The following is a 22,704-nucleotide window of genomic DNA, read 5'->3' as shown; positions in this document are numbered from 1 at the left end:
TGTCTTTCCTTTAGCCCCCTTCCTTCATTGAAAGACCCAAAGACCCTAGATAAGTAGGGTCATTTGTGAGCCGCAGGGCCAAACACAAAGAAATATGGAGACTAACCCAAATTCCCTTTGCTAACCTAGAAACCTTGTTATCTCATTGGTACCTTTTACATCCTTGTGGGTTAACAGAAATAGAACCACGTTTTATAGTTACATTATAGAAGTCAATACCACGTGGGAGATTATCTTTCTATGGAAGCATTATGCTGGCTACGCAGAAAACTGAGTATCTAAACCAGGAAGCCCAGCTATCTTTGGTAACAGTTCCCCCAAAGGAAAACTCATTGAAAAGGTGAGTCAGCCAGGACAACTCTGAGGACAATCTCAACCAAGACCAGCATCTGCAAGGCCTGAAATACGGCATGTTATGACACTTGGTGAATTACTTCTGACGTACTTAATTATGCAACAACAAGATTTGCAGGAGCATAACCACATAGTTCCCCTGGGTATGCTGCCAGTGTGCTCCACAAATGATTAAATATAAAATAAACAACAGCTAACTGTGAATTATGAAGTTGTAATTCCACCAAGGGGGTTCCAGTGATGTCATAAACCACTAGAGCAAAGTTCATGTCACCAAAGGCTCCCAGATGGGCTTAGAGTCCTGTAACTCAGCAGTGGTCTCTGCCGCAGACATGGCTCTGGGAAAGCTTACCCCTCGTTTTTTGTCCCTTCTCATCTCTGCAAGCGCCCTCCTTTCTTGTTCTCTTCCTCTGAGCTTTCTAAAATCACACTACCCTGCTTTTCTAGATGTAGTTCTTTTTTAATTAGTTAAATGGTCTGTCATTTAAAAGGCTATTCCGATCTCCCCATGCACTCTGTGGACAGAAATCTGTGAATCACATATACACCATTAGAAAAAAACAAAGGCTGATATTCATTGGAAGACCCATTTAGGACAAAGCCCTGGAGTATACCTCAACAGGACACATTTGAGATGTAACTTTAGGATGTTCCAAGCCCAGTACCCCACTAATGGAATAAATTTGATTTTAAACATGGCAATCTTGGAAAAGTTATGTTGAAATTTCAAACACAATCGTCCCACAATCAGCATCTGAAAACAGAGTAAATTAAAATTTGACTTTCTCAGACCACGTAGAAGGTAAAATTGCATAAATTTTAGAAAAACTGTGCTTTATTAACCATCAGAAAGAAAGGAAGTGCTTTGTAAGAAAAGAAGATACAAAATACTCAGCTCTATCTTCCTAAATGTGGCATACTTTCATCTGAAGCCTTACTTACAACGAAAGTTCAATTGCAAATATTGTTATCTGTGTGATAGACAGCCCCTTCTTTGCCGCAAGTTTTTTCTTCTAGAATAAGAGCTGAGATGACAATCACCTAAAATTGGTCACACTTAGGATTTTTACATCCTCTAACAATGGTCTCAAATTGTTTTTCGTTGTTATATGTGAAGCACTTAGAACAGTGCCCAGCACCTGGTGAGAACTGCATGCATGTTGTTTTTTTATCTCCCACTTCTTTGCTCATGCCTTCATTTAATCAATAACTGCTTATTGAGTCATCTGTAATATGAAAAGCACCATGATAAGTGCTCCAAAGTATAAAACACCTGCCTCTCTGTCCTTGTCTTCAAAACTTTATACATCTGGTTGAAGAGAGAAGACTAACACTTAGGGAGAGTTACGTAACAATGGAAAGCACAAGAAAATACATCATTCAACACCAATCGCAAGGAGACAACGTGGTCTACATCAGTATTTTCAAAGTCTGCCGTGTATAAAAATCACCTGGGGTATTTTAAATGCACACGCTTTTGCAGATTCTGATTCACTGGGCATGGGTGGGCCCTGGAATCTGCATTTTAAGACACTGAGGTTTATTCTGGTGCAGGTGAACCAGGCATCACACCTTAAGATATCCAGGATTAGACTGTAAGTGCATTAGAGAAATCCCTTTTCTCTAAATCATTAGAAGTGAATTTCATATGGGAGAGACATGCATAGAAGAAAGAAATGAGGAAAACAAGGACCAAAGGAAAGTTTTCTAGATGAGGAAGAACTCCATGCTCTCTAAAGGAGAACTGTAACCCAGAGCTATCTGCACCTCCTATTTAGTGACTCTAGCATCGTAAAGCACACAGAGCATTTTTAGCAAACACACGAACACTTTTCCATATATCAGAACTGATCTTCCCGACAGAGCTGTGCTCCTAATCTCTGACTAACACCCACTGAGCATGTTCAGGAGATGATCTGTCTCTCTCTTGCCTAAGGCACATGGCAAACTGCTTCTCTAAACCACTAGCACACTAGTCATGCAACAAACCGTTGTCAGCCTCACCCACGGTGACCCGCTTTCTCTACATGGACCACAAGTATTAGCCGTGCTGATTTATTACCAAAGAATGCCAAGGAGATTTAATTGTTAACTACTTGGCAAAAAAATAAAGGGTCCTGGATGCATCATGATGTAGAAATGCAGTCTGTATGTCTTCCAGGTTTATCAGATTTCAAAGCAATCCATATGAAAGCAGATCGCATATCAAACTGAGAATGGAATGTTTATCTTACTCAACTGGTTAGGAAATCTAAGTTGGCAAAAGAATGGCAACTTTATGTATAATCACGGTTAACATGGTGAGTATTATTCACGTACAAAAAATTAAGTAAACCCCACAGAAATCTCAGAGGAGTGGTAAGACACGGCTAAGTTAGAGACACTATACTACAGAGAAAATTTAATATAGTTGGTGTCCTGGAAACTTGCTGGTTGTGTTAGGTCTCGAATAAGAAGACTTGACACCTGGTGTCCTAAACGTATGTCATATTTTCTCCATTAAATTCAGTGGCTAAATTAGGGGAGGGCATTTGTCTCCTCCAGTCACTGAAAAATCCTTGGTGATGAATGAAGCAAGTGGAAAAACGAAAAGTTGGTGTTATCTCAAAGGTTAAACTGATTTATGTGACTGTTTCATGCTAGAGAGGGGAAAGGTGGTCTGAAGGAGATGACCATAGTCAGGAACTTCTGAGCCAGACCCTGTCTCTGCCAGGAACTTATGGTGTGGCCTTCGTGTGTGACTAAAAGTCATAAGGCATCAGCTCCCAGCTGTACATCAAAAATGGATGTCTCCTGGGGCAAGCCCAGTGGCATAGTGGTTAAGTTCTCGTGCTATGCTTTGGTGGCCCAGGGTTTGCAGGTCTGGATCCTGGCTGTGGACCTAGCACTGCTCATCAAGCCATGCTGTGCTAGAATCCCACATAAAACAGAGAAAGATTGGCATAGATGTTAGCTCAGAGACAATCGTCCTCAAGAAAAAAGAGGAAGATAGGCAACAGATGTTGGCTCAGAGCCAATCTTCCTCAGCAAAAAAAAAAAAAAACAATAAAAAAGGATGCCTCCTTACTCACTCAGAAAGTGACATACTGTAGGAGCGTGACTTTTGGAGTATGGGGATATTCCTAATTTCAGTGACATGAAATGGCCTCCAACCTTGATTGGGAAACTGCATTGAATATATATCCAAGCCTGGAATAAGTGATACTTGTCAGAGATGTTGTGGAAGTGGAGAGCAGGAAAAGAGCAAGCATGTATTTGCACGCCTTCCGTGGGAAGGGAAGTAGGGTATTGGGGTCTTTGTTTACATTATCCCACTATTCCAAACGACAAACCTGTGTGATAAATATTAATGAACCGTTTTAATACATGATAGAATTGAGACCCAGAGATTTGTCAAAAGTCAACCAGCAAGAACAGTGTAGAACTGTATCTAAACACAGAATTCTCTGAATACAAGGTGAAATGCTTTGAAACTCCTAATGTCCTAAATCTCAATGAAAGGTTCTCACTTTCTGAGGGCTGAGTATAAATTTATTGAAACACATTCTTAGTTTTTGATCTTTACTTGAGAACTTAATTTAGAAAAGTCTCCATTGATTCCTTATGGTACAATAATGTACACAAATGTATCCTTTTATTTGTCAAATACTTTCATAAATGCGCTATCTTTTTGGCTTGCTACATTGCCATGAGGAAGACAGGCACAGCACTTTGTAATGAAGACTATAGGCCAGAGGAATTAAAAATAATTTCTGCAGCGTAGCAGTGTGCGCTGTCTCTCTCATCCTAACCCAGTATTGTTCCGCTAGACAATAACGCATCTGAAAGAATTTGGTTGACATCAGAGATGGTGGGATACAATGAAAAAAAATTAAAATGGGATCATTAGAGAAAGTTTCAAGTCACTTAACATTAGCTCACTAAAATTCCTCAAGCCAGTTTTCTTATCTGTAAGTGAAAATCATTATGCTTTCCCTCCTGGCTTCTTAGAATTGGCTTTATAAAACAGAATAGCATTGATATATCTTCTTAGAGTGTGTGAAGCTTTTTCATATTTTTTCTGACTTTACCGTTCATATTATTTATGTTATTCATCCTTTAAGACAACATCAGTCATCAACTTATACAAGTTATCGGGGAAAAGAATTAAATACACTAATATACAGTCTGAGTATATTAATTCAGTTCAAAAGACTGCCCCTTGAGGCCTACCCAAACACAGCTGGAATTTCCTGCCTGTTGAAGGTAGTAGCCCTGAATCTCCAAACCAAAAAATCCAAAACAGTGTAGACAACAGATATTCTCAGCACCCTGAGAAAGGAGAATGCTGGGGTGAAGAAAAAACAGAAGATATAAATTTAAATGGCACTCCATATATTCAGAGTAAGAATGCTCACACCCGGAAAATCTCTTCTTCCCTGGGGGCAGCTAAGCACAGACTCACGACAGTCAAACGTGCGATGGTGCTATTTTCTGTCTCTCTTGTCAGAAGGGATTCAACCTTTGAAATATGTGCAGCAAAACTGCAGATTTCAGTTTTGTGATTAATGAACTAAATTACGTTTTATTTCTTAAATGTGTTGAGGATTCATCCTGTGGTCTTCCCTCGAACTTGAGGATTAGAGCTGCTGAACAGCACATCTGGTTACAGGCAAAAGCTCTCTGGGTGGTTCTCCTTCTTTCCTCCCTTAGAAATAGGCAATGTGGGAACTGCAGAAACTTTTATTGGGCAAGTGTGGTTCTTAATCCTCAACAATGATGATTACTCTCTCTGTTCCCCCTTTCTGATGAGAAAGAGAAAGATTAATTATTAAGATGTATCTAATTCATATTTTAAAAATTTTGTTCTACATGATTTTATATCACTTGTTAATACTTTCCCTAAAGAAAATATTTGCATCCGTCAGGCAAGTGTTTTAGTGTCAACGTGCCTGTGAACGACTTTTAAATAGACTTCATAATAACAATTTATATTTTCGCTGTAATTATCACTTTAAATAAGGGCTGGGGTCCTGTAGACCCTCATATCTAGATAAATGCACTACCTTTGATTTTTATAAGTGTTTCTTCCTCTGTCAAAACACATTCCTGTGTCCTGGAACAGGTCACTATCGTTTCTGATCATCGTTCTACAAAGTGCAGAGAAATAAACGTCATCTTCCTCTTCCTTTCTCTACAAAAGCATGCATGAGTCTTAAAACATTTAATAAAAGAAAATTCAAGATCCAGGGATCTACAATAATAGAAAATGTTCAGTCTCTTAAGATATTTTCTCCATCATTTGTTTTGTGAAGCTCTTCCTCACTAAACTATGCAAAAGCGAATGTTCTGAGCGGTAGCTCTCCAACTGTGGTCTCGGAATGTCCTTCAGGTATTAGGCAGGCTTTTCCAATTTCAAAAGGAGACATGTGCTCATGTCTAAAGAAGGTTCCCGGCTAGAACAGAAAAAGCAGAAAAGAAAAAGAAACTGTTTCCTCAGAAGGTCTTTACTGCTGGAAACGTACCCACTGGAACTCGAGAAGGCTGGGAAATAACTGTGACGTCGCAATCTTTGGGGAGCTTTGGTTTATTGTTGGTGTGTTTGTTGGCTTAACTTTTGTGATGAAAGTGAGTGGGTTAAATGCGTGTTTCTCAATTTGGGGGAAACACAATCTTTGAAAATGGGATTAAAGAGTCCTCCATTGATTAAAGAAAAATCAGTAATCAAGAATATTAATACAAAAATTGTATTAAAAATAGAAAGGAAATATTTTAACACCAAACTATTAACTGTGTCTACCTCAGGGTAGTGACATATAGGTGACTTTACTTTCCCACTTAAACTTTTTTAAGGTAAAATAATATATTTTCTAAAATGAGCAGGTATTGCACTTTGATATTACTTTCATATTTAAAAAATTACTTGTGGCTAAGAGAATGCAAAAACAGCAGAACCAGACTATACCAAAAAGTTATCTACGTATTTGCTTACTGCAGCTTTGCTATATATACGGTGGAATATGCTTCCTCCCTCAGCCCCAAAAAGTCTCTAACCTTAAGAAAATTCTCAGGGTAAACGAATAATCATGAAACATAGTGAAGTAATATTTGTAGACGCATTGATTATTTTTAGAGCAAGCATGGAGACAGGCATTTGCTTCGTCTGAAATGAAGCAGTCAAGGGAGATGTCACAAGGAGGTGTGTTGGGAGTAGAACCTTGAAAGGTAGCATGGGTGACTTTGCAAAAAAGGGACACGGGGCAAGGCCATTTCAGGCCAGAAGTCAGAGAAGCAGAAAGGAGACTAGTGCACAGGGGGAATGGCCTAGCCTAACTTGCATCCTAGGGAAAAGGAGGGAAACAGTCGGACCTGCACGTGTGTGTGAACAGGGAAGTTGCTAGGGCAGGGATGGAAATATAGACTATAAAGAGCAATTTTAAAAAATGAGACAAATAGTTGTGTCTTGACGTAGAAAAGAACGAAAAGCATTTGTGAGTTCTAAAGAAGGGGAGAGCCATGATTCTTACGAATGTGCCTGCAAAGGACGCGCTAGCATTCATCATCTATTCATTCAGTAAATATTCTTTGAGGCTCTGTGATATCCACTCTGTCCATTACCTACACAGAGAGGAGGACAAGCAAGGATGCAGGGAGACCCGAATAGTTAGCAGGCTGGTACAGCAGTGCGGCTGAGCTCTCACGGAGATCCACAAAGAAGACGGATTCCAGTGACTTCAGAAGGTAATCTTGTTAGGATTTGGAGATAGATTGGACAGAGGCATAAAAGAAGGAGTCAAGGATGAGTCTAAAATTTCTGAGTTTTGTGCCCATGTGTTGTGATGCAGGAAAATAGGGAAAGCTATAAGAGGATCAGGTTGGGGAAAGGGAGCTCATTAGTGCCACGTTTTGTGGTTTTTGAGGTTGAAGCACTTCTGTGATGTTCAAATGGAAACATCGAATAGGTAGCTGCATATATATAGAACTGGAGCTCCAGGAGGCCCTTGAAACTATAACCTGGGAGTCATTAGTATATGGATGTTTACAGAAATGGTGGCCTGGAGGAGATCTCCAAGCAAAGGGTACAAAGTGTGAAGGGGAGAGAAGAGGCCCTAGTCCTTCGATTGGAAAGGGGATCCACTAAAATGGGGAGCTCATTCTATCACTTAATAAGCATTTACTGAGCACAGGCAACAGTTTGGCAGCTGGTCCAGTGGTATACGACGAATGTAATCCAGACCACTATCTGGGGAAGTAGCACTGGTAGAAAATGGAAAGAAAAGTCACAATGTACATAATTATTTTATGTCACCTCCCCATCTGGATTAATGCTGATATATGTCAATGCCCAGGGCTAAAGGTTTAGATTCAATATCTATTTCCATTGGAACTTTCAACTTCATATATTTATGAGTTACCTGAGAAAGAAACAGAACAGTAACCAGTTCCCCAACCCTCTATTCCCGAGAAGTTTCTAACTGGGCAACTGTAACGTGAATTATCAGAGAGGAAAAATATACAAAAATAGCTGGCACATTACATGTCGCTGGGCTCAACAGCCCTTTCTTTCTCTGAAGATTCTAGAAAACAGTACTTAGGGGGCTTCTGTGCCCTGCAGGCACCGGTTTTCTCTGCAGCACACAGATCTTGGACAGCCAGTCGGGGCACAGGGAATGCAAAGAAGAAAAGGACGGTGGACAAGGTCAGGAGGCTGTGATACTGACCCCCCTACCACCCGCCGGGCCCAAGCCAATTGTCCCAAGCCCTCCACAGACTAGCATGAATTTGTGTGGACAAATACAGTGGAAACGAGAAAACGTGGTTCTCTGTATATATCTGAAGTGCCCGCTAGGCCTTGCCCTTTGCCCATAGTCAAGCTGATTGAACCTAGCATTTCCTGGCTCAAATTTCGATTGAGTTGGGCCTGTTGGCCTTTAAGTTGTATATCTGAATCCTCTTTGAAAAGACTTGGCCTCCCTATACATATTTAATGTATCGAGAGAGCACCCATCTGTTTTTATGCTTGCTTATAACTATACCACCTTCCAGCACTGTGAGGTCCTTTAAAATATAATGACATGACTCATGATGAGAAATTAAGCAAACAGCGTGAATGTTCTTATTCTCAGATGAACGATTGTGGGAAAGCAATTTCCCTTACAGTTCTGGCCTCGTGCCTCTGTTTCTAGTGAACACCCAAGCTGGGATGATCTTGGAAGGTATGCATTAACCACCACCTATGCTAAGACAAAGTATTCATCCTGCCATTTGTTGCTCCCAGCGTTGCCTTGTCTTGTTGATCTCCAATGTTAGGGTGTGGTAAAGAGAGAAGCAGAAAATCCCAAGATTTACAAAGGAGGGTTACCAATTTATCCTCACATGTCCTGTAAGTCCCTTGAAACTCTTGCCTAAAAAGAGGATCAGTGGAGGCCAGGAGTCAGATCTGAGTACTGGAAACGGCTGTGGGTGCCCTAATTGCAGGCACACACAAGACTCGGGCCAGCTATGCTTGTCCTTTTGTGCGAAAGAGGGTTACCCTAACCCCAGGGCCTAACTCCAAAGTGGCCAGTGTTCTGCCCTATCTGAAGACTTCACCTACTATGACGATTTCAGTGGCAGTTTTGCAGCATCTCACTAATACTACCAGCTCTCCCTCTCTCAAATCTGCCCTTTAAATACCTAAGGTTCATAAGCAGAAATGTCTCATTCACCTCCACAGGGACAAACCCTCTCCTTTCCCATGGAACCCACGCATGAGCCCTCGCACCCACCGACCCAGGGTCATCTAGCGCCACTCCTCTCCCGCTCCTTCCTGCTATCCCTGGAATCCTGACCACCCCCTTTCCAAATAGGGAGATACAACGCCTACCGGTTGTCTCTGTTTCCGTTAAAACGCATGTGTAGCATGTATTTACGCAGTCCCTGGAGCGTCTTCACGCTATTGATACTTCCTTTCTTTTGCTACTTGTGTAAGGGGGTCTTCCCGCATGTCTCCTCCTGCCTCAATCCAAGGGTTTTGAAGGCAGGATAGGTCCCAGCGCGGGCCTGGGAGGAAAGCGCCCCCTTTCGGAGAGAGAACTCAAAGAGAGGCGCGTCTGGCGAGGCTCGCGGGCACGTTCCACCCCGCAACAGCCGCGCCCCAGCGCCCTTGGCACATGGAGGACAGGGCGGAGGTGGGGTGGGGGTTTTTGCATCTTTGTCTTGGCCCAGATGGAGAACATTAAAATCTGAGATACTGTGGGCTCTGTTTTAAAAGTTCAAATTCTTCACTGAATTACTGATTTAATTCTCTCTGGCCCTATTCACTCCTTTCCCCTCCTCCTCCATCCCCCCAAAAAGGTGAGACTCAAAGAGATCCTGCTGCTACCGCTGGGTTCGATCTCCATCCGGCATGGGGGTTTCGATATAGTCTCTCCGCGCCGTCCATTAAGAAAATTTCCAATCGCTTGTAAATAACTCCAGGAAAGCAGACAAAACAGGAAACAGAGGACCTGTCCTTGTCCTTTCTCATAGGATCTTGGGGATTCAAATTACTACACACTTTTTAAATTTATTCCTCGTTTGGAGCTGAGTCTGGGGAAATCAATAATGGTAAAAATAAGCCCCAAAGTTCTTGGGAATTAATGCTCTCTCATTACATGGTGCAGCGAAGGGCCTGGGACGTCGAGTACCCAAAGACTGCGTTCTGGTCGTAACACAGATCATTATTCCTATATTTGAGAACTGCGAACTGCGGGAACAGCAGAATCCTTACGATTCCGATAGCCCTCAGACTCTTCCAAGAAGTCATTTTGAGTATGTGATTGATATGTTCTGACATGTTTTCTTTCGTAAAATTTCCTTAACCATCCACCATTTGTGTCTTTGTTCCCCTCCCGTCCCCTGAAGTGGTTATCGCCCCTGTAATCGGCTTTCCAGATATTTTCTCATCAAGAAAAGTGGTTTCAGGACAAGTGAAATGTAGTGCGGTGGTTGTTGTTTTTGTTGTTTAGTCTTAAACCTAAAATCGATAGCCCGTAATTATCCTACGACTACTTCCTTGAGACTGCCTCGCTAAATTAGACAAATGACGACGCCCAGAATCTGCTGATATTCAGACCTCTGTGGAAACTTCTTATTCAAGAGCTTCCACACGTGGAAAACAAAACTGACGACTGTCGTTCCTCAGATGTCTCGGCAACGTTATCTCCGCATTTACTGATTTAATAAGAAACAGCATTTAGAGAAAAGGAGGTTGTGGCAGTTTGTTGATATTATCATTACTGCTTGAGATGGTTAGTTTTTAATTGAGTGTTGTTAGCCTGCTCACCAAGCTGTTTGATTTTACAAGAATCCAAATTCCTGTGGATAAATAATAATGCTGTTGACATATGCATCCTCTTTGTATTGTTGCAAAGGGGGTTAAGGGGCCGCAGAACGAGGGGAGTGATCCTCAGCCGTGCGTCAAATTCAAAGAGCGCCCAATCGGATTACAACGGCTGCGCTCCCAGGTAGTTCTGTAAATGTTTGCACACGGAGTGGCCACGGGGAGTTGGCCCCTTGTCCAAATATTTCCTGTAAATGTCTAATCTCTAGCTCAGAGGAATACTCGGAGGATCCTGTTGGCTGAATTTACGAATGGCTTGGATGGAGGATGCTGAGCTCTCACGTTTTGCTTTTTCTTCGGGGGGGATTCTTCCCCTAAAAACTCTTTCACCCCTTGCAAAAAAAATATAAGCAAAACGCAAGCCTTATCTCCTTCTCTAAAAATACATTCCTCCGATTTCTAAAAGTTGTACCTCCTATGGCTTCTGACTCTATCTTTCCCGAAGGGTAAAAAATAAATACATATTCTCAGACCCGTTGAAAGCCAGCACCGCCAGAAGCAGGAGGCACGCGGGGGTCGCTGCGCGCGCACAGATTTGCAACCTCTGTGTACCCCTGGCCCTGGCGCCCCCGCGAAGGACACTTTTCCAGAACTAGAGGTCTACTTTGGTGGTTTGCCTTGCTAAAGTAGCGAGCGGGTAAACAGGGTATAGGAGAGGAATTGTAAAAGAAACACATCTTTGAAAATAAAAATCAAACTGGCCTAGGGATCCTCGTAGATGAAAATCTACAGATGCCATTTAAAAGTGAAAAAGGGTCCCGGAGGTGGGTGCTGGCCCGGAGAGACGTTCAAAACTTGGATCTGAGCGGATCTGAGCCACTGGCCACTGGCGTAGGAAGGTATTCTTGGTTCTGAAGGGGTTTTTTCGCAGGGGACGGGAGGCAGGGTGACATCTTGTTGTTTTAGAGATGATTTATTCCCTCGTGTTGTAAAATCTAAAATAACCCCCCTGGGAAGACGCAGGGATCCATGTGACCCCCCGCTGCCCGCTTGACGCCCCTACAGTCTGACCTGAGCGTGCCGGGGGGGCGGGGGGGAAAGGTTAAGGTCGCCGGGCCAAAATGCAGGGCTGCGCGACGCCTAAGGTGCAGGAAAGGCGCAGGAAAGGCGCTCCGGAGTCTTGGAAAGGGCTTCATCGGTGAAATGAACGGTGGAAGCAGTGGCTTAGTGTCTCCTAGAATTGGGGGATCTGGAGCCCCAGGGAGTGTTGGCGGTCGGGGGCCTCGGACTTTACAGGCCCAGCTCCCCGACCCTTCAAAATCCAAGCAGCCCTACGCTCCAGAGCAAGTGTGTCACTAGACTGTCAATTTCTCCAAAATATTAAGACAAGGAGTCTATCCTGTCCCCTGCCCCCGCATGAAAGATAAAAAGGATTCACCACCTCTTCTCTGGACTTGACATTCGACTTCGGGGACTCAGTGACCTCCCTTGATCCTGGATTTCACTGCCTCCTCTAAAGAGAACAATTTTTCAGGCTACCCTTAAAACGATATGTTTCGTTGGCTTCCCCTTGAATAGAGATAATTGAGGCCCAGATTCAGAGTGCCAACACCGGTTCCAGGGCCCCAGGGTGGTGCCTCATAAGAAAATTTCTGGCGCCATAGTTGATGAAAACGCAGAGACTCCAGAGGAATTGATTTTCTGATGCGAATTCCAACTGGGGAGCGCCCTCGAGTGTGTTCCCGCTCCCCTGGGCGTTTTTCTGGCACTGAGGAGTTGGAGCCGGGCGCCGGGGAGCGTGGCGGGCAGATTGGGCGGGCGGGCGAGTCCTTCGCGCCGCGTTTACACCTCTCCCTTTGTGACAAATCGATTTCCCGCGCCACTGTTCTGTATTTGCATCCCGCCGCGGCCCAGGGCCCAGCTGCACCCAGTGCACACTTAGCACCGGTTTGTGAGTGTGTGCGTGTGCGCGCGTATCTAATTGACTTTCCGTCTACCTTTTTATGACTACATGTGTTTCTAACAAAAGGTCTTATTAGGACAATCTGGTTTCACTAATTTAGAGTTTGGGAACGCGGAAGGCAAGCGCTTTTTTTTTTTTTTTTGAGAGTTTGCAGAAGTTCAGATTAAGAAGTGACAGCGGGATGCACCGGGTCTGGCTATTTTTATGACCTGTTCCTTTTTCCTCTCCCTGACTACCACTGCTCTACCACTGCCTCCCTTCACTCCACACTCCCCCATTAGCCACTAGATTCATAACAGTGTTTAAAAAAAAAATAACCTTTCTTTAGACACAAGATATTTGAACCCAGAAGGTTGAAAATTTTTACTGGGCTGGGAGAATCAGTAAAAGGGGAAAGAAGTCATTCTACAGAGAGGAAAGTGGAGTGAATATCAACCAAAAGGGAAACAGAATTGCAGACTGGCCGGCAGGATCAGCGGGAAGCCCTCACTTCGGATGGTACTTAGCTAAGGTTGGTCCAGGCTGCACTTCGAAAATGTGCAGTATTAACGATCTAATATTGCAGGTGTAAATGGAGTCTGTTTTACTAATTTCAGCCAAAAAGAAAATTTAGGAAGGATCTGTTTCTGTATAGCTGGACGAATAAAAGATGTCTTGTAAATGTTTCCCATCTCTCTGAAGGAGATTATAGTCTCCCACTCTGGAGTAGAGTCCCAGCAGGCTGCAAGGGGCGCCTGACTTTTGCTGTGATCCCCTGTCCCCTGGTGGCTCTGAGCTTAGCTCCAGCCCTCCGCCTGGAGACTGCTCTCTTCCCTGATTCATGGTCTCAGCCTCACTGTCCACAGCAGACTGGGGGCCTAGGCAGCCCCAGAGGTTCCACTTCCAAGTAGTCCACAACAGCTTCCTAGGCAACTCCTGGTGGGGGCCCAAGAACTAAGCACGAGGGTCCTCCTGGGCACTTGCTAGCACCTAATTTACCAGACCCTCCTATTCTCACCCCAGAGATCCAGGAGGAGGTTGAGGAAACACTGCTTCTAAAAGCAACAACTATTTGTTAGAAGAATAGCCCCCAGTCATCTCTGGAAAGCAAGGACTGTCGTGTGTGGTGTGTGTGTGTGTTTTCTCAGCTACTTTCCCAGCCCCAGGTGTCTTCTTCCCTATCACCTTGCTCTGCATTCTGCAACCTCCTTCCAGAATTGTCTGTCCACCATGCTTCCTCAAGCATCCTCTCCCTGGCTGGCCTCCGAACCTCAATTTCCTTGAGGGTCCACTTCCCGCTAGGCCTCACTACTCCTTGAAACTCCAAGATGTGCTCAAGTATCAAGCGGGCAGGTTCCCAGAGGTCTCATCCCCTTCCTTCTGGACACACAGTCCCTAACTCCCCCGGCTGCCTTACGTGTGTCCTTGTGCGCCCTGGTGGATGCCACGTGTGTAGCGCAGCCTTGTTGCGCCAGGCCTGGGTCTCGGAGGAACCATCCCTGGGCAGCCTCCTCACCACCGCGTGCAGACTCTGCCTCAGCTCGGGGGTGCTTCCCAAACCAGCCTCGCTTGGTACCCACTAGAAGGTCACCACTAACCCGAGCTTCCTTCTCGCGGCACCCACTCAGAGACAAACGACAGCAACGGCCAGCATCCCTCCAGCCCTGTAGCATCTGGCAGCCACCGCTGCCAGCATGGGCCCCGGGCTTGCCGTGGCCACTGGCCTTGGGCCTGCTTTTCGAATCACTCCGCTTGCTCTGGGGCAAAGCAACACTGGCTGGCCTCTCCCGCCCCACCCTGATCTTCTAGGAAGCAGTTTCCTCACGACCCTATTTTCTATAGTGGATCCAGCCTCTGGTTCTCGAACAGTGATACAAGTTGTGATTAATAATTAACCACGGCGAAACAAGAACAGCGGAAAGAACGTGCAGAATTAGTGAAGCTGGGTGATAGGCACACGGAAATTCGGAATACTATTCTCCCTACTCTTTGTATGTTTAAATTTTCCCTAGTAAAACTTTTTAAAGTAATCATATTATGTTGCAGTGCATTTTCTTGGAGCTAAAAATGTCTATGCAAGCAATTAACTCACACTGTGCTTGCAGCACGAGTAGCCCCGTCAAGCACCAATATCCTGAAAGATGCCTGTGCCTCGGTGCCTAGCCATTATCCAGGACTCGAGGACACCGGGTCTTCATTCTTCAGAGTTGGCCCTTTTTCCCTAGTGACAAGCCAGGCCAGACTCCTCCTCGTGCCCTCTGCCTTTGCAAGTAGTAGGGTGGATGGGCCCTGGTTGGCTTTTGGGTAAAAACCACTGAGGAAAGCCTAGGCCTGGACCACGGAAGCAGGGCCAGGGCAGGAGGCCTGTGGGACAAAGGGGTTCTCCCTGGGGCCTACATTAGCCTGGCCCCCAGGTTCCCACCACTTTGCCCAGGCTTTGCTTCCAGTTGTTTCTGGGTCCCATTTGCTTTGTCTATCTATTTTCTGAAAGCCTAAGATTGGCAATGTTTTTTGAAAATGATAGAATGCCTGCGGGCCCCCGAGTTCCACAGGGTCCAAATCTGGAGACAAAATAGCAGTAGGCAAATAGTAGTGTGGAAAGGGATCAGCCTCATTTTAGAACTTCCAGCCGAGTTCAGACTCTTGCAACTTTGGAGGAGGAAATATCCGGTCCCATGTCAACTGGGATAAGCCAGGTGACAGGTCTGTTATAGAGTCCGGGACAAATGGATACACTTGGAGTCACATTTAAGGCCTGGCTAATAACGGGAGGCGAGATTTCCACGTGGGCAAGATATCAGTAGGGGAGGGTGCGCAGGGGGACTGTGCGTGGACTTTTCTGGAGGTCTTGGGGCCAATAGGGAGAGCTCCTCGAATATGGCACCGGCATTGGAGCCCGCGCTTCCCCAGTGCATCTCTCTCGTGCAGGACCTTGCGGGGCAGGAGCTCGGATTTCATCTCTAAAGAACACTCCCTTCGCTTCGCCTGCATCTTCCCCAGTCATTCAGGCCTCTGCCAGGGGTCTCCAACCCGTTTGCAGGTGGAGGCAACAGCGGAGGACAGAGAGCAGCTCCTGCTCGGGCCGCGCGCTGCAGCGCGGCCGCTCCCCCGCGCCCGGCGCGGCTTTCGGAGCCCGCGCTGTGCGCCACCGGGGCAGCGCGGTCTCGCTCCTGTGCTCGCTGCCCTCCGCCGCCTCTGTCTGCCTGCCCGCGAACCCGCACATGCCAGGGGAGTAGCCCTCCCGACCCGACTCCTCATCTTAACCCGCTGCCTTCCCAAACGGGGCGAGCTCCCCCAGTTTGCGCCCCTCTGGGACCCTTTCCCCACCCAGCCCTGTCGCCCCGCAGGCGGGAAGATCTGGCCGCCGTGCTCGCCCCGGACCGAGAGGCAGCCCAGTCGGCTTCAGCGAGAGGCCGCGGCGCCAGCCAGCGTCCCTGACCCCGAGCGCAGGGCCTCGGAGCCTCCCTCCCGCGTCGGCCCTGGCTACTCCCTCGGCGGAGCTCTCCTTTTCTCATCTTTTTTCCGTCTGTGACCGGCCCTTCCTCAGGCCACTGCCACCACCTCTCCTTGTCCCCCGACTTCCCCCCCCCTGGCTCCGGGCTGGCTCCAGCCGCCCAGCCCGGACCCCAGCCCCCTGTCCGGGACACACACACCCGTGGGCATGCGCCCCTCACTCACTGTCCTGCTGCGGGGTGTCGCTGCCGCTGGTGAGTCCCGGCGACTCCAGTAGGCTCCGGCCCGCCTCACCCACGCTCTCGTCCGCCTGCGCCGCCACCATGTCCCCGGCTTCCTCCAGGTCTAGCAGGTGACTGACGGAGAAGTTCTTTTTCGCCTGCAGGGTGTCGAGGTTGCCCGGGCTGTCCAAGCGGCCGCCCAGCGCCGGTTGCCGCTCCAGAACGTGCCCGTAGCTGGAGGTCATGGTCTCCCCCTCCGATCCCACCCACCCCCCTCTTCCCGCTCGAATCAACACCAAACGCTGTGGGCGCGAGGGGGGAGAGGAGCCGAGTGGGGAAGAGAGAGGGGGGAGTGGAGAGAGAGAGAGAGAGAGAGAGGGAGAGAGAGAAGGAGGGGAAGGACAAAAAAAAGTGAAAAGAGGGCGGGGGACCCCCTTCTGCAGAGCAGGGCGTTCTGCACCAGCAGCCTTCGATAGCCTCGGTTGCTTTCCTGAGGCCAAGTCCGGCGCGGTCCAAAGAGATAATCCACACCAAAAAGTAAAATTAAAAAGTCACCCTATGTTCAAGTCAGGAGAAAAAAATTCCTTGGAGCTCTCCAAAAGCGTCCACACGCACACACTAAAAATAATAAGGGGGAGAGAGGAAAGGGGAGGCCAGCAGGGCGGGGGAGTTAGGCAAACAGAAGAAGAGAGAAGAAGGGGTGGGAGAGAAGAATCAAAGTGGGGTTTTTTTTTTAAGGTTAAAAAAGTTATTCCCAGGCAAGAGTTCAAGCACCAACAGAAGAGGCTTGTTCCAGCTTTAAAACATCTTCAAGAAAACGTATTCCCCCTCTCTGCACTCCTGTGGATTCTCAGGAGTGACTAAAGTTTCAGGAGGAGAGGGTGATGTCTTGCAGATGTACTGGAGAGCAGGATTCTCACTTTACTTTTCGTAAGGAGGGGAAAAAAGAAAAAAAAAAAAGGTCTTCAAGAGTCCGACGGAGGGTGGTGGTGGGTTTGCCCCCTTTCCCTTCTCTCTCTCCCCCTCTTCTTGCTGAGCTCCTTTTTCCTTCTCAGTTGGATCAAGAAGCTCTCTGGCACTTCAAAAGGCACAAACTGGCATGCAGAGGAGGCTTTGTAGGGAATACAAGAAAATTGGAGACCCCTGGGAGGGCAGATCTCGACTTAATAGGAGCCTGTAATTACGTGGCAAAGCCTTTGTGCGGTGCCTGACGTTTTACAGACCCTCTTTCTCCATCACAATCTCCTTCTTCCTCCTTTCCCTCGGACCAAAAAACAGTCTGATTAAGAAAACCCCCTTTGCCAACATCTGAGCAAGAGGGAAAGAGAGAGGGAGGGAGCGAGAGAGGGAGAGAGGGAGGAGGGAGAGAAAAGGGAGGGAAGAGAAAGCGAGAGAGCCCCTCTGGATTTTTTAAGTAAAGGTCTAATTATCATTCCCCTGCAATAGTATCACCGGGAGAAAAGACGAAGTGAAACCCACAGTCACTTCAAACGGGCTGATTATTTTGCTTAGGCATTAACTCCTCCAGATTTGTTTAAGATCCTGTTGGAAAATCTCATTTGCATGTTTTGATAACAGCTGCGGGGAAACTTTTTGGAAAAAATCCACCACTATCTCAATCAAATTTTCTTCTCCCTCTGCCATTTTTTTTTCTTAACGTTTCCTGCTGTTCTAACAGTTTTTTGGGGTGGGGGTGGAGGAGAGTCTGGGAGAGAACGAGGGAGAGAGCAAGCATATTAAGGCTACGTTTGGCTCTGTAGAGACAGCCTATTAAATAATGTAATAAAATAACAGGCGCGATAATCATGGGAGGCTCCCCCACGCTTCTTCTGCCGACTAAAGTCGAGTTGGGGGAGACCTAGAAGGTGCCGAATCGATTCGAGTCTCTCCGCGCTGCTAAGAAGCCCCCGGTCAGGGCAGTAGGAAATTTACGTATTTATTTAGCTGGAAGAAAGGACTCGGAGTAAGTCACAATTGCTTCCCCCTCCCCCACCCTGGCCAATTTCGTAACCTCTTTGGTGCGGCCAAGGTCGCTTCCCCAGGCGACGATGCTAAGCCGGGAGGGTCGCGCTGCCCAGATGCGGAGGAGGCAGGGGCACTCCTAGAGTCAGCGGCCGGCCAGGCTCCTGCGAGGTTCAGCGTCCAGCCCGGGGGCCCTGGGAGTGGGGGAGGGGAGGAACCCCCATCAAAGTCCACGGATAATGCTCGGTCGTCCGTCTGCTGAGCCGTAGCCTGACAGAGGACAGAGAGGTGCTGAGCGATTTTTTCATGACCTCTTGGAATTTGGTAACAGCTTTAATAGTCTCATTAGAAATGAGTTACTATATGACGAGTAAGTAAATTATTAAGTGCTTATTTGTGGCGTTTTATGTTCTTTAGACACACACACATAAACATACATATACATACTCCCTCACTCCCTTGATTACTAGATTTCTTTCTTTTTTTCCTCCGATAGCCGAGAGGCTGGACTGGAGAGAAAGAAGGGTCCGAGTGTGTGTAAATGGTTTCTGGGCTCCAAACGGCCATAGTTAGCCCAGAACTTCCAGCCCTGATCTGGGGAAAGAACATTTGATGCCATCAAAGGGCTGCAGATTGAAACCAGATGTGCTCGCCTCGGTTCTTTCCATGCATTTAATTAAGGAGCCGAGATGGAGGAGACTTTTTCATCATTAGTCCACCCACTCCTCCCTCCTCTTTCCATCCCCTCGCCCTCCCCCCGGCCCGCTCGCACCCCCGACCGGGAGCCCCGAGCCCCGCCAGCGCCGCGCGGTGCGCCGCGCCCGTCGCTCCGTCTCCCCAGCGGTCGGGGCTCTAAGCAGTAAACATCTGTCCGCGTCTGGGCCAGGGCGAGCGGCTCGGCGGGGCGAGGGAGATGCTGGTGGGAGGCGGATGGGCCTCGGGTGGGCCTGGACTGAGTGGGAACGTCGGTGGGGGTGCCTTCCGCGGGGATTACCAACCCCGCTGTCTATCTCCTCGAGCCTAGACCGAGCGCCACACGTGTCAGTGCCACCGGCTCGAATGGACGCGGCTTAAACGCGCAGAGAGGTTTCATCAGGCGTCCTGCTGGATGAGCTTAGGGGAAAGGGCCGAGAGGCCGTTTCTCGCTTCCCTCTACGCCGCGCGAGGCCCTGCTGGGTTAGTCCCGCAGCCGGGTCAGCCTCCTCGAATCTCCGCACAACTGGAGCAGGCCGGAGCCTCCCGCTCCTCCTCCACCCTCATTCACACAGTCGTATTTTAACATTCCTTTTCGCCCATCACACCGGCCGGCTGCCCTTTTTGACAAAGGTCTGGCTAAGGGGCCAGGGGATTCTGACACCCCGGGACACGCGGCTTCCCCTGGAGACTGAGCGATCTCCGATGGCTGGGGGGAGATCGCCCTTCTGAGGAAGTTGCCTTGTCCCGAGTGTCCCGTCAGTCTGGTTGGTGACCGAGAGGGCGCGACAGGGAAGACCAGTCAGAGATGGGCAGTTGGACACATAGTCGGACATCTCCGCTTATATTCCGCCGCGTTCTTCAGAGGGATCCGGCTCTCTCTTCACATCATTCACTTCTCATTCCTGTAATAATATCAGACAATCATACCAATACCAACAAGGATGCTAACGGTTTCAACAAAAACACCAAGACACATTTTGCTTCACATTTGTTGACCAAATATGTATATATGTGTGTATATATGTCATATTATAGCATATACATTGCTCTGCACAATATTTTCCCAATGTGCCTCCCGGACCTAGAGCTCAAACACCGGCCGACTGTGCCGGGCTGGTCCAGACCCGCAGCGCAGCTCCGGCTGCAACTCCAGAGGCTGGAGGCCCGAGGTCCCCCTCCAGGAATTGGGGTGGCCTTTGTGCCCTGCGGGGTTGGGGAGCAGAAGGTCCTCCAAGCCCAGAAGCTGGAGCTCGAGGGCAGACTCCTAAGATATCCAGGGAAAGGGAGATGCCAGTGTTGGGACAGGGACTCGAGGCAGGCGGCAGCGTCCGCTCTCGCTGTCCCGGCGCGCTTTTTTCAGAATCCTGCAGAGGCCGCGGGGCGCGAAAGGCTCCAAAGGCTCTTCACTCGGGAAGGCGGCTCCTTCCCACGGTATTCCGTAGGCCTCCGCTGCTGTAGCCAAGCCCCAGAGTCCTCCAGCCTCGGCCCCGAAATCACCGTAGGGATGGAGAGGGGTGGGGGAGCGGCAGGGTGGGCTGGCTGGAAGCGCTGGAAGGGTCCCCAAGAAAGCAAATCCTCGAGCAGAATAGATCTTTTTTTTTTTTTTTGCTTGTTTGGGTCTTTGTATTTTTTCTTTTCCTTTTTTTTCCTATTAACAATTACTAGTGAATTGGACCCTCACCCTGATTATGTTTACACACAACATTTGTAGTTTGTTGAGATACTGGATTGTAATTAAAAACCATGGGGATGACCCTACAGGGAGACTGTCGGAGCGGAGAGTACATTCACCCGGTAAACGGTGAAAGGCGTCGGTCCCCGCCGCCAGCTGGCGGGCGGAGCAGGCTCTCTCCGAACCCTCGGAGCCAGCGCCGACGCTCTCCTTCGGGCGCACAGAGGCGGCCGGCGGGCGAGCTGCTTCTCAGAGCGCCAAGGGTCGCCGCGCCTGGCCTCTCCTTGCTGTCCAGGCGCCAGGCCCTGCTTGCTAGAGGGGTGGAGGGAGGGGAAAATTGGTGGATCAAAGTTCTCTAGGCTCAGGTTGCAAGAACCAGGAGGGCCAAGCACCTCTAGAATTCGAGAACGACCATCTGGCAGAAAGATGTCAGCAGAGGAGAAGCTGTGGCTGGGAGCACATGCTCATCTCTCAAGCAGGCGGCAGGCCTGGCCTGGGCACTCAGAAGGCCCCAGAGAACGCTGTGGCCTGTTTAGTTCCTTAATCACTAGTTTGCTTTCCCCATGTGACTTCCTTTTGGGAAGAGTTGGAAGGAGAGCCTTTCTAACTCAAAATCTCTGACCGTGTGTAGATCTTTCCTTAGCTTTTGCTTTGACTTCCATCCACTAATTAACATTGATTAAAAATTTGAAGTGCTAGGTGATGTAAGCAACCAGAACTCTCTTCCTCACCACCCTTCCAGCATCTGAGAGTGGCTTTCCAAGCCTTCTTTCTGCCCTACCCTCTTTAAAATATCTCCTGTTTCGGGGATTCCTCCCCACGTAAGTGGGAGCAAAGCTGGGACTAGCAAGGAAACTTGCCAAGAGGTCAGACCAAGGTAGCAAGGAGGTTTGGTTCCCAGCCATGTGCCCTTGGGTGGTCTTATTCATAGTTGGGTTTGGTATTGATTACTGTCCAGCATTTCCCTGGCACTGGAAGCTGGCAGAACTCTGTCTCATCTGGCTAGCAGAATGTCCCCCACCCTAAGAAGTTTCCCTGCTGAGGTGGAAGCCGGGAGTTGCACTCCCTGACATGTTAATAAGCTGACATGATAATCACATGTGGCAAGTCACAGGTTTCATGACATAAACTTGACAATACCACCCTCATGCAGATAACATGCTGTGGATGTGGAAATGCTTTCCTGCTCATGGTTGACAATCTAGGATATATTCATTAATAACGAAACAGGGAAAAAGAGTGAAATGCATGATGGATTCCGCAAGGTTCCCGTATTTTAGTGTTTCTGAGAAGGAGATTTTATGCCAGGCTTGAAAAAACTCTCCTTTGCCCTTCCAATTCTGGTTCTTGTAATCATAAGTGGCATTTCAGGAACAGTCCTCCTATGCATGGGTGAATGCTCTCTACCGACCCCCACCTCCATAGAATAGCTCTATTGAATTATTTTGAAGTTTTGCAATAATCAAAGGAAGTAGGACTAAAAATGCAATCCCAAGTAGTGAACTGGTAATGGGTCCATTCTGTTACAGGCTGGGAGGTCCAACATATTCAGCTGGGACCTAGTTTCACTGGGGCTATCTGTTCCTCAAACCACTGTGTATCAGTGAGTCTAAAACCTAAATCTTAAGCTTTGTTACCCACTCACTATCACTGTGAGCAAACCGGGCAAGTTACGCACCTCTGTAAGCCTCCGTTTACTCATCTTTCAAATAAGACTAACCATGACTTCTACCAAATATATTTGTAAGAATTAAATGAGAATGCAAGCAAGCCATTAAACATGATGCTTAGCATAAAGTAAGCCCTCAAAAAAAAAAAATAGCTTATCTTCTTGCTGGACATGCACATTCACTGAAGAACCTTAAACTCAACATGTCCAAAACTAAATTCAGCTAATTTCCCCATGCTCCTCCTCTTTTCTCAGTAGGAAATGTAGGAGTTACCCCAAATTCCTCCCTCTCTGACGCCACTTCCAGTTCATCCAGGCAATCATTAAGGTCTGCCTATTTTATCTAGCTAGCATCAATCCTGTCACTAAAAAGTCAGTATAAGTACTTGTCAAATTGGAACCAAAGATTAAGTAAGACTGGAGCAAATGAACAGGCAACATTACATATGAGTA

General features: G+C 47.5%; 1 protein-coding gene across 2 annotated transcripts in view; it reads right to left on the bottom strand.

Moving 5' to 3' along the window:
* Positions 1–17,541, bottom strand: part of PRRX1 (paired related homeobox 1) — a 70,908-nt gene extending 53,367 nt beyond the window's left edge. For both annotated transcript variants that reach the window (XM_046681998.1, XM_046681999.1), the window contains exon 1: positions 16,257–17,541. In XM_046681998.1, the coding sequence (XP_046537954.1) occupies positions 16,257–16,497 (241 nt within the window). In that variant the 5' untranslated portion in view covers positions 16,498–17,541. The remainder of the gene's footprint in view (positions 1–16,256) is intronic.
* Between the last annotated feature and the right edge of the window lie 5,163 nt (positions 17,542–22,704).

This window comes from Equus quagga, chromosome 13 (assembly GCF_021613505.1).
Source record: "Equus quagga isolate Etosha38 chromosome 13, UCLA_HA_Equagga_1.0, whole genome shotgun sequence".
NCBI classification, from domain to species: domain Eukaryota; kingdom Metazoa; phylum Chordata; class Mammalia; order Perissodactyla; family Equidae; genus Equus; species Equus quagga.
This window is presented reverse-complemented; position numbering and strand designations above follow the sequence as displayed.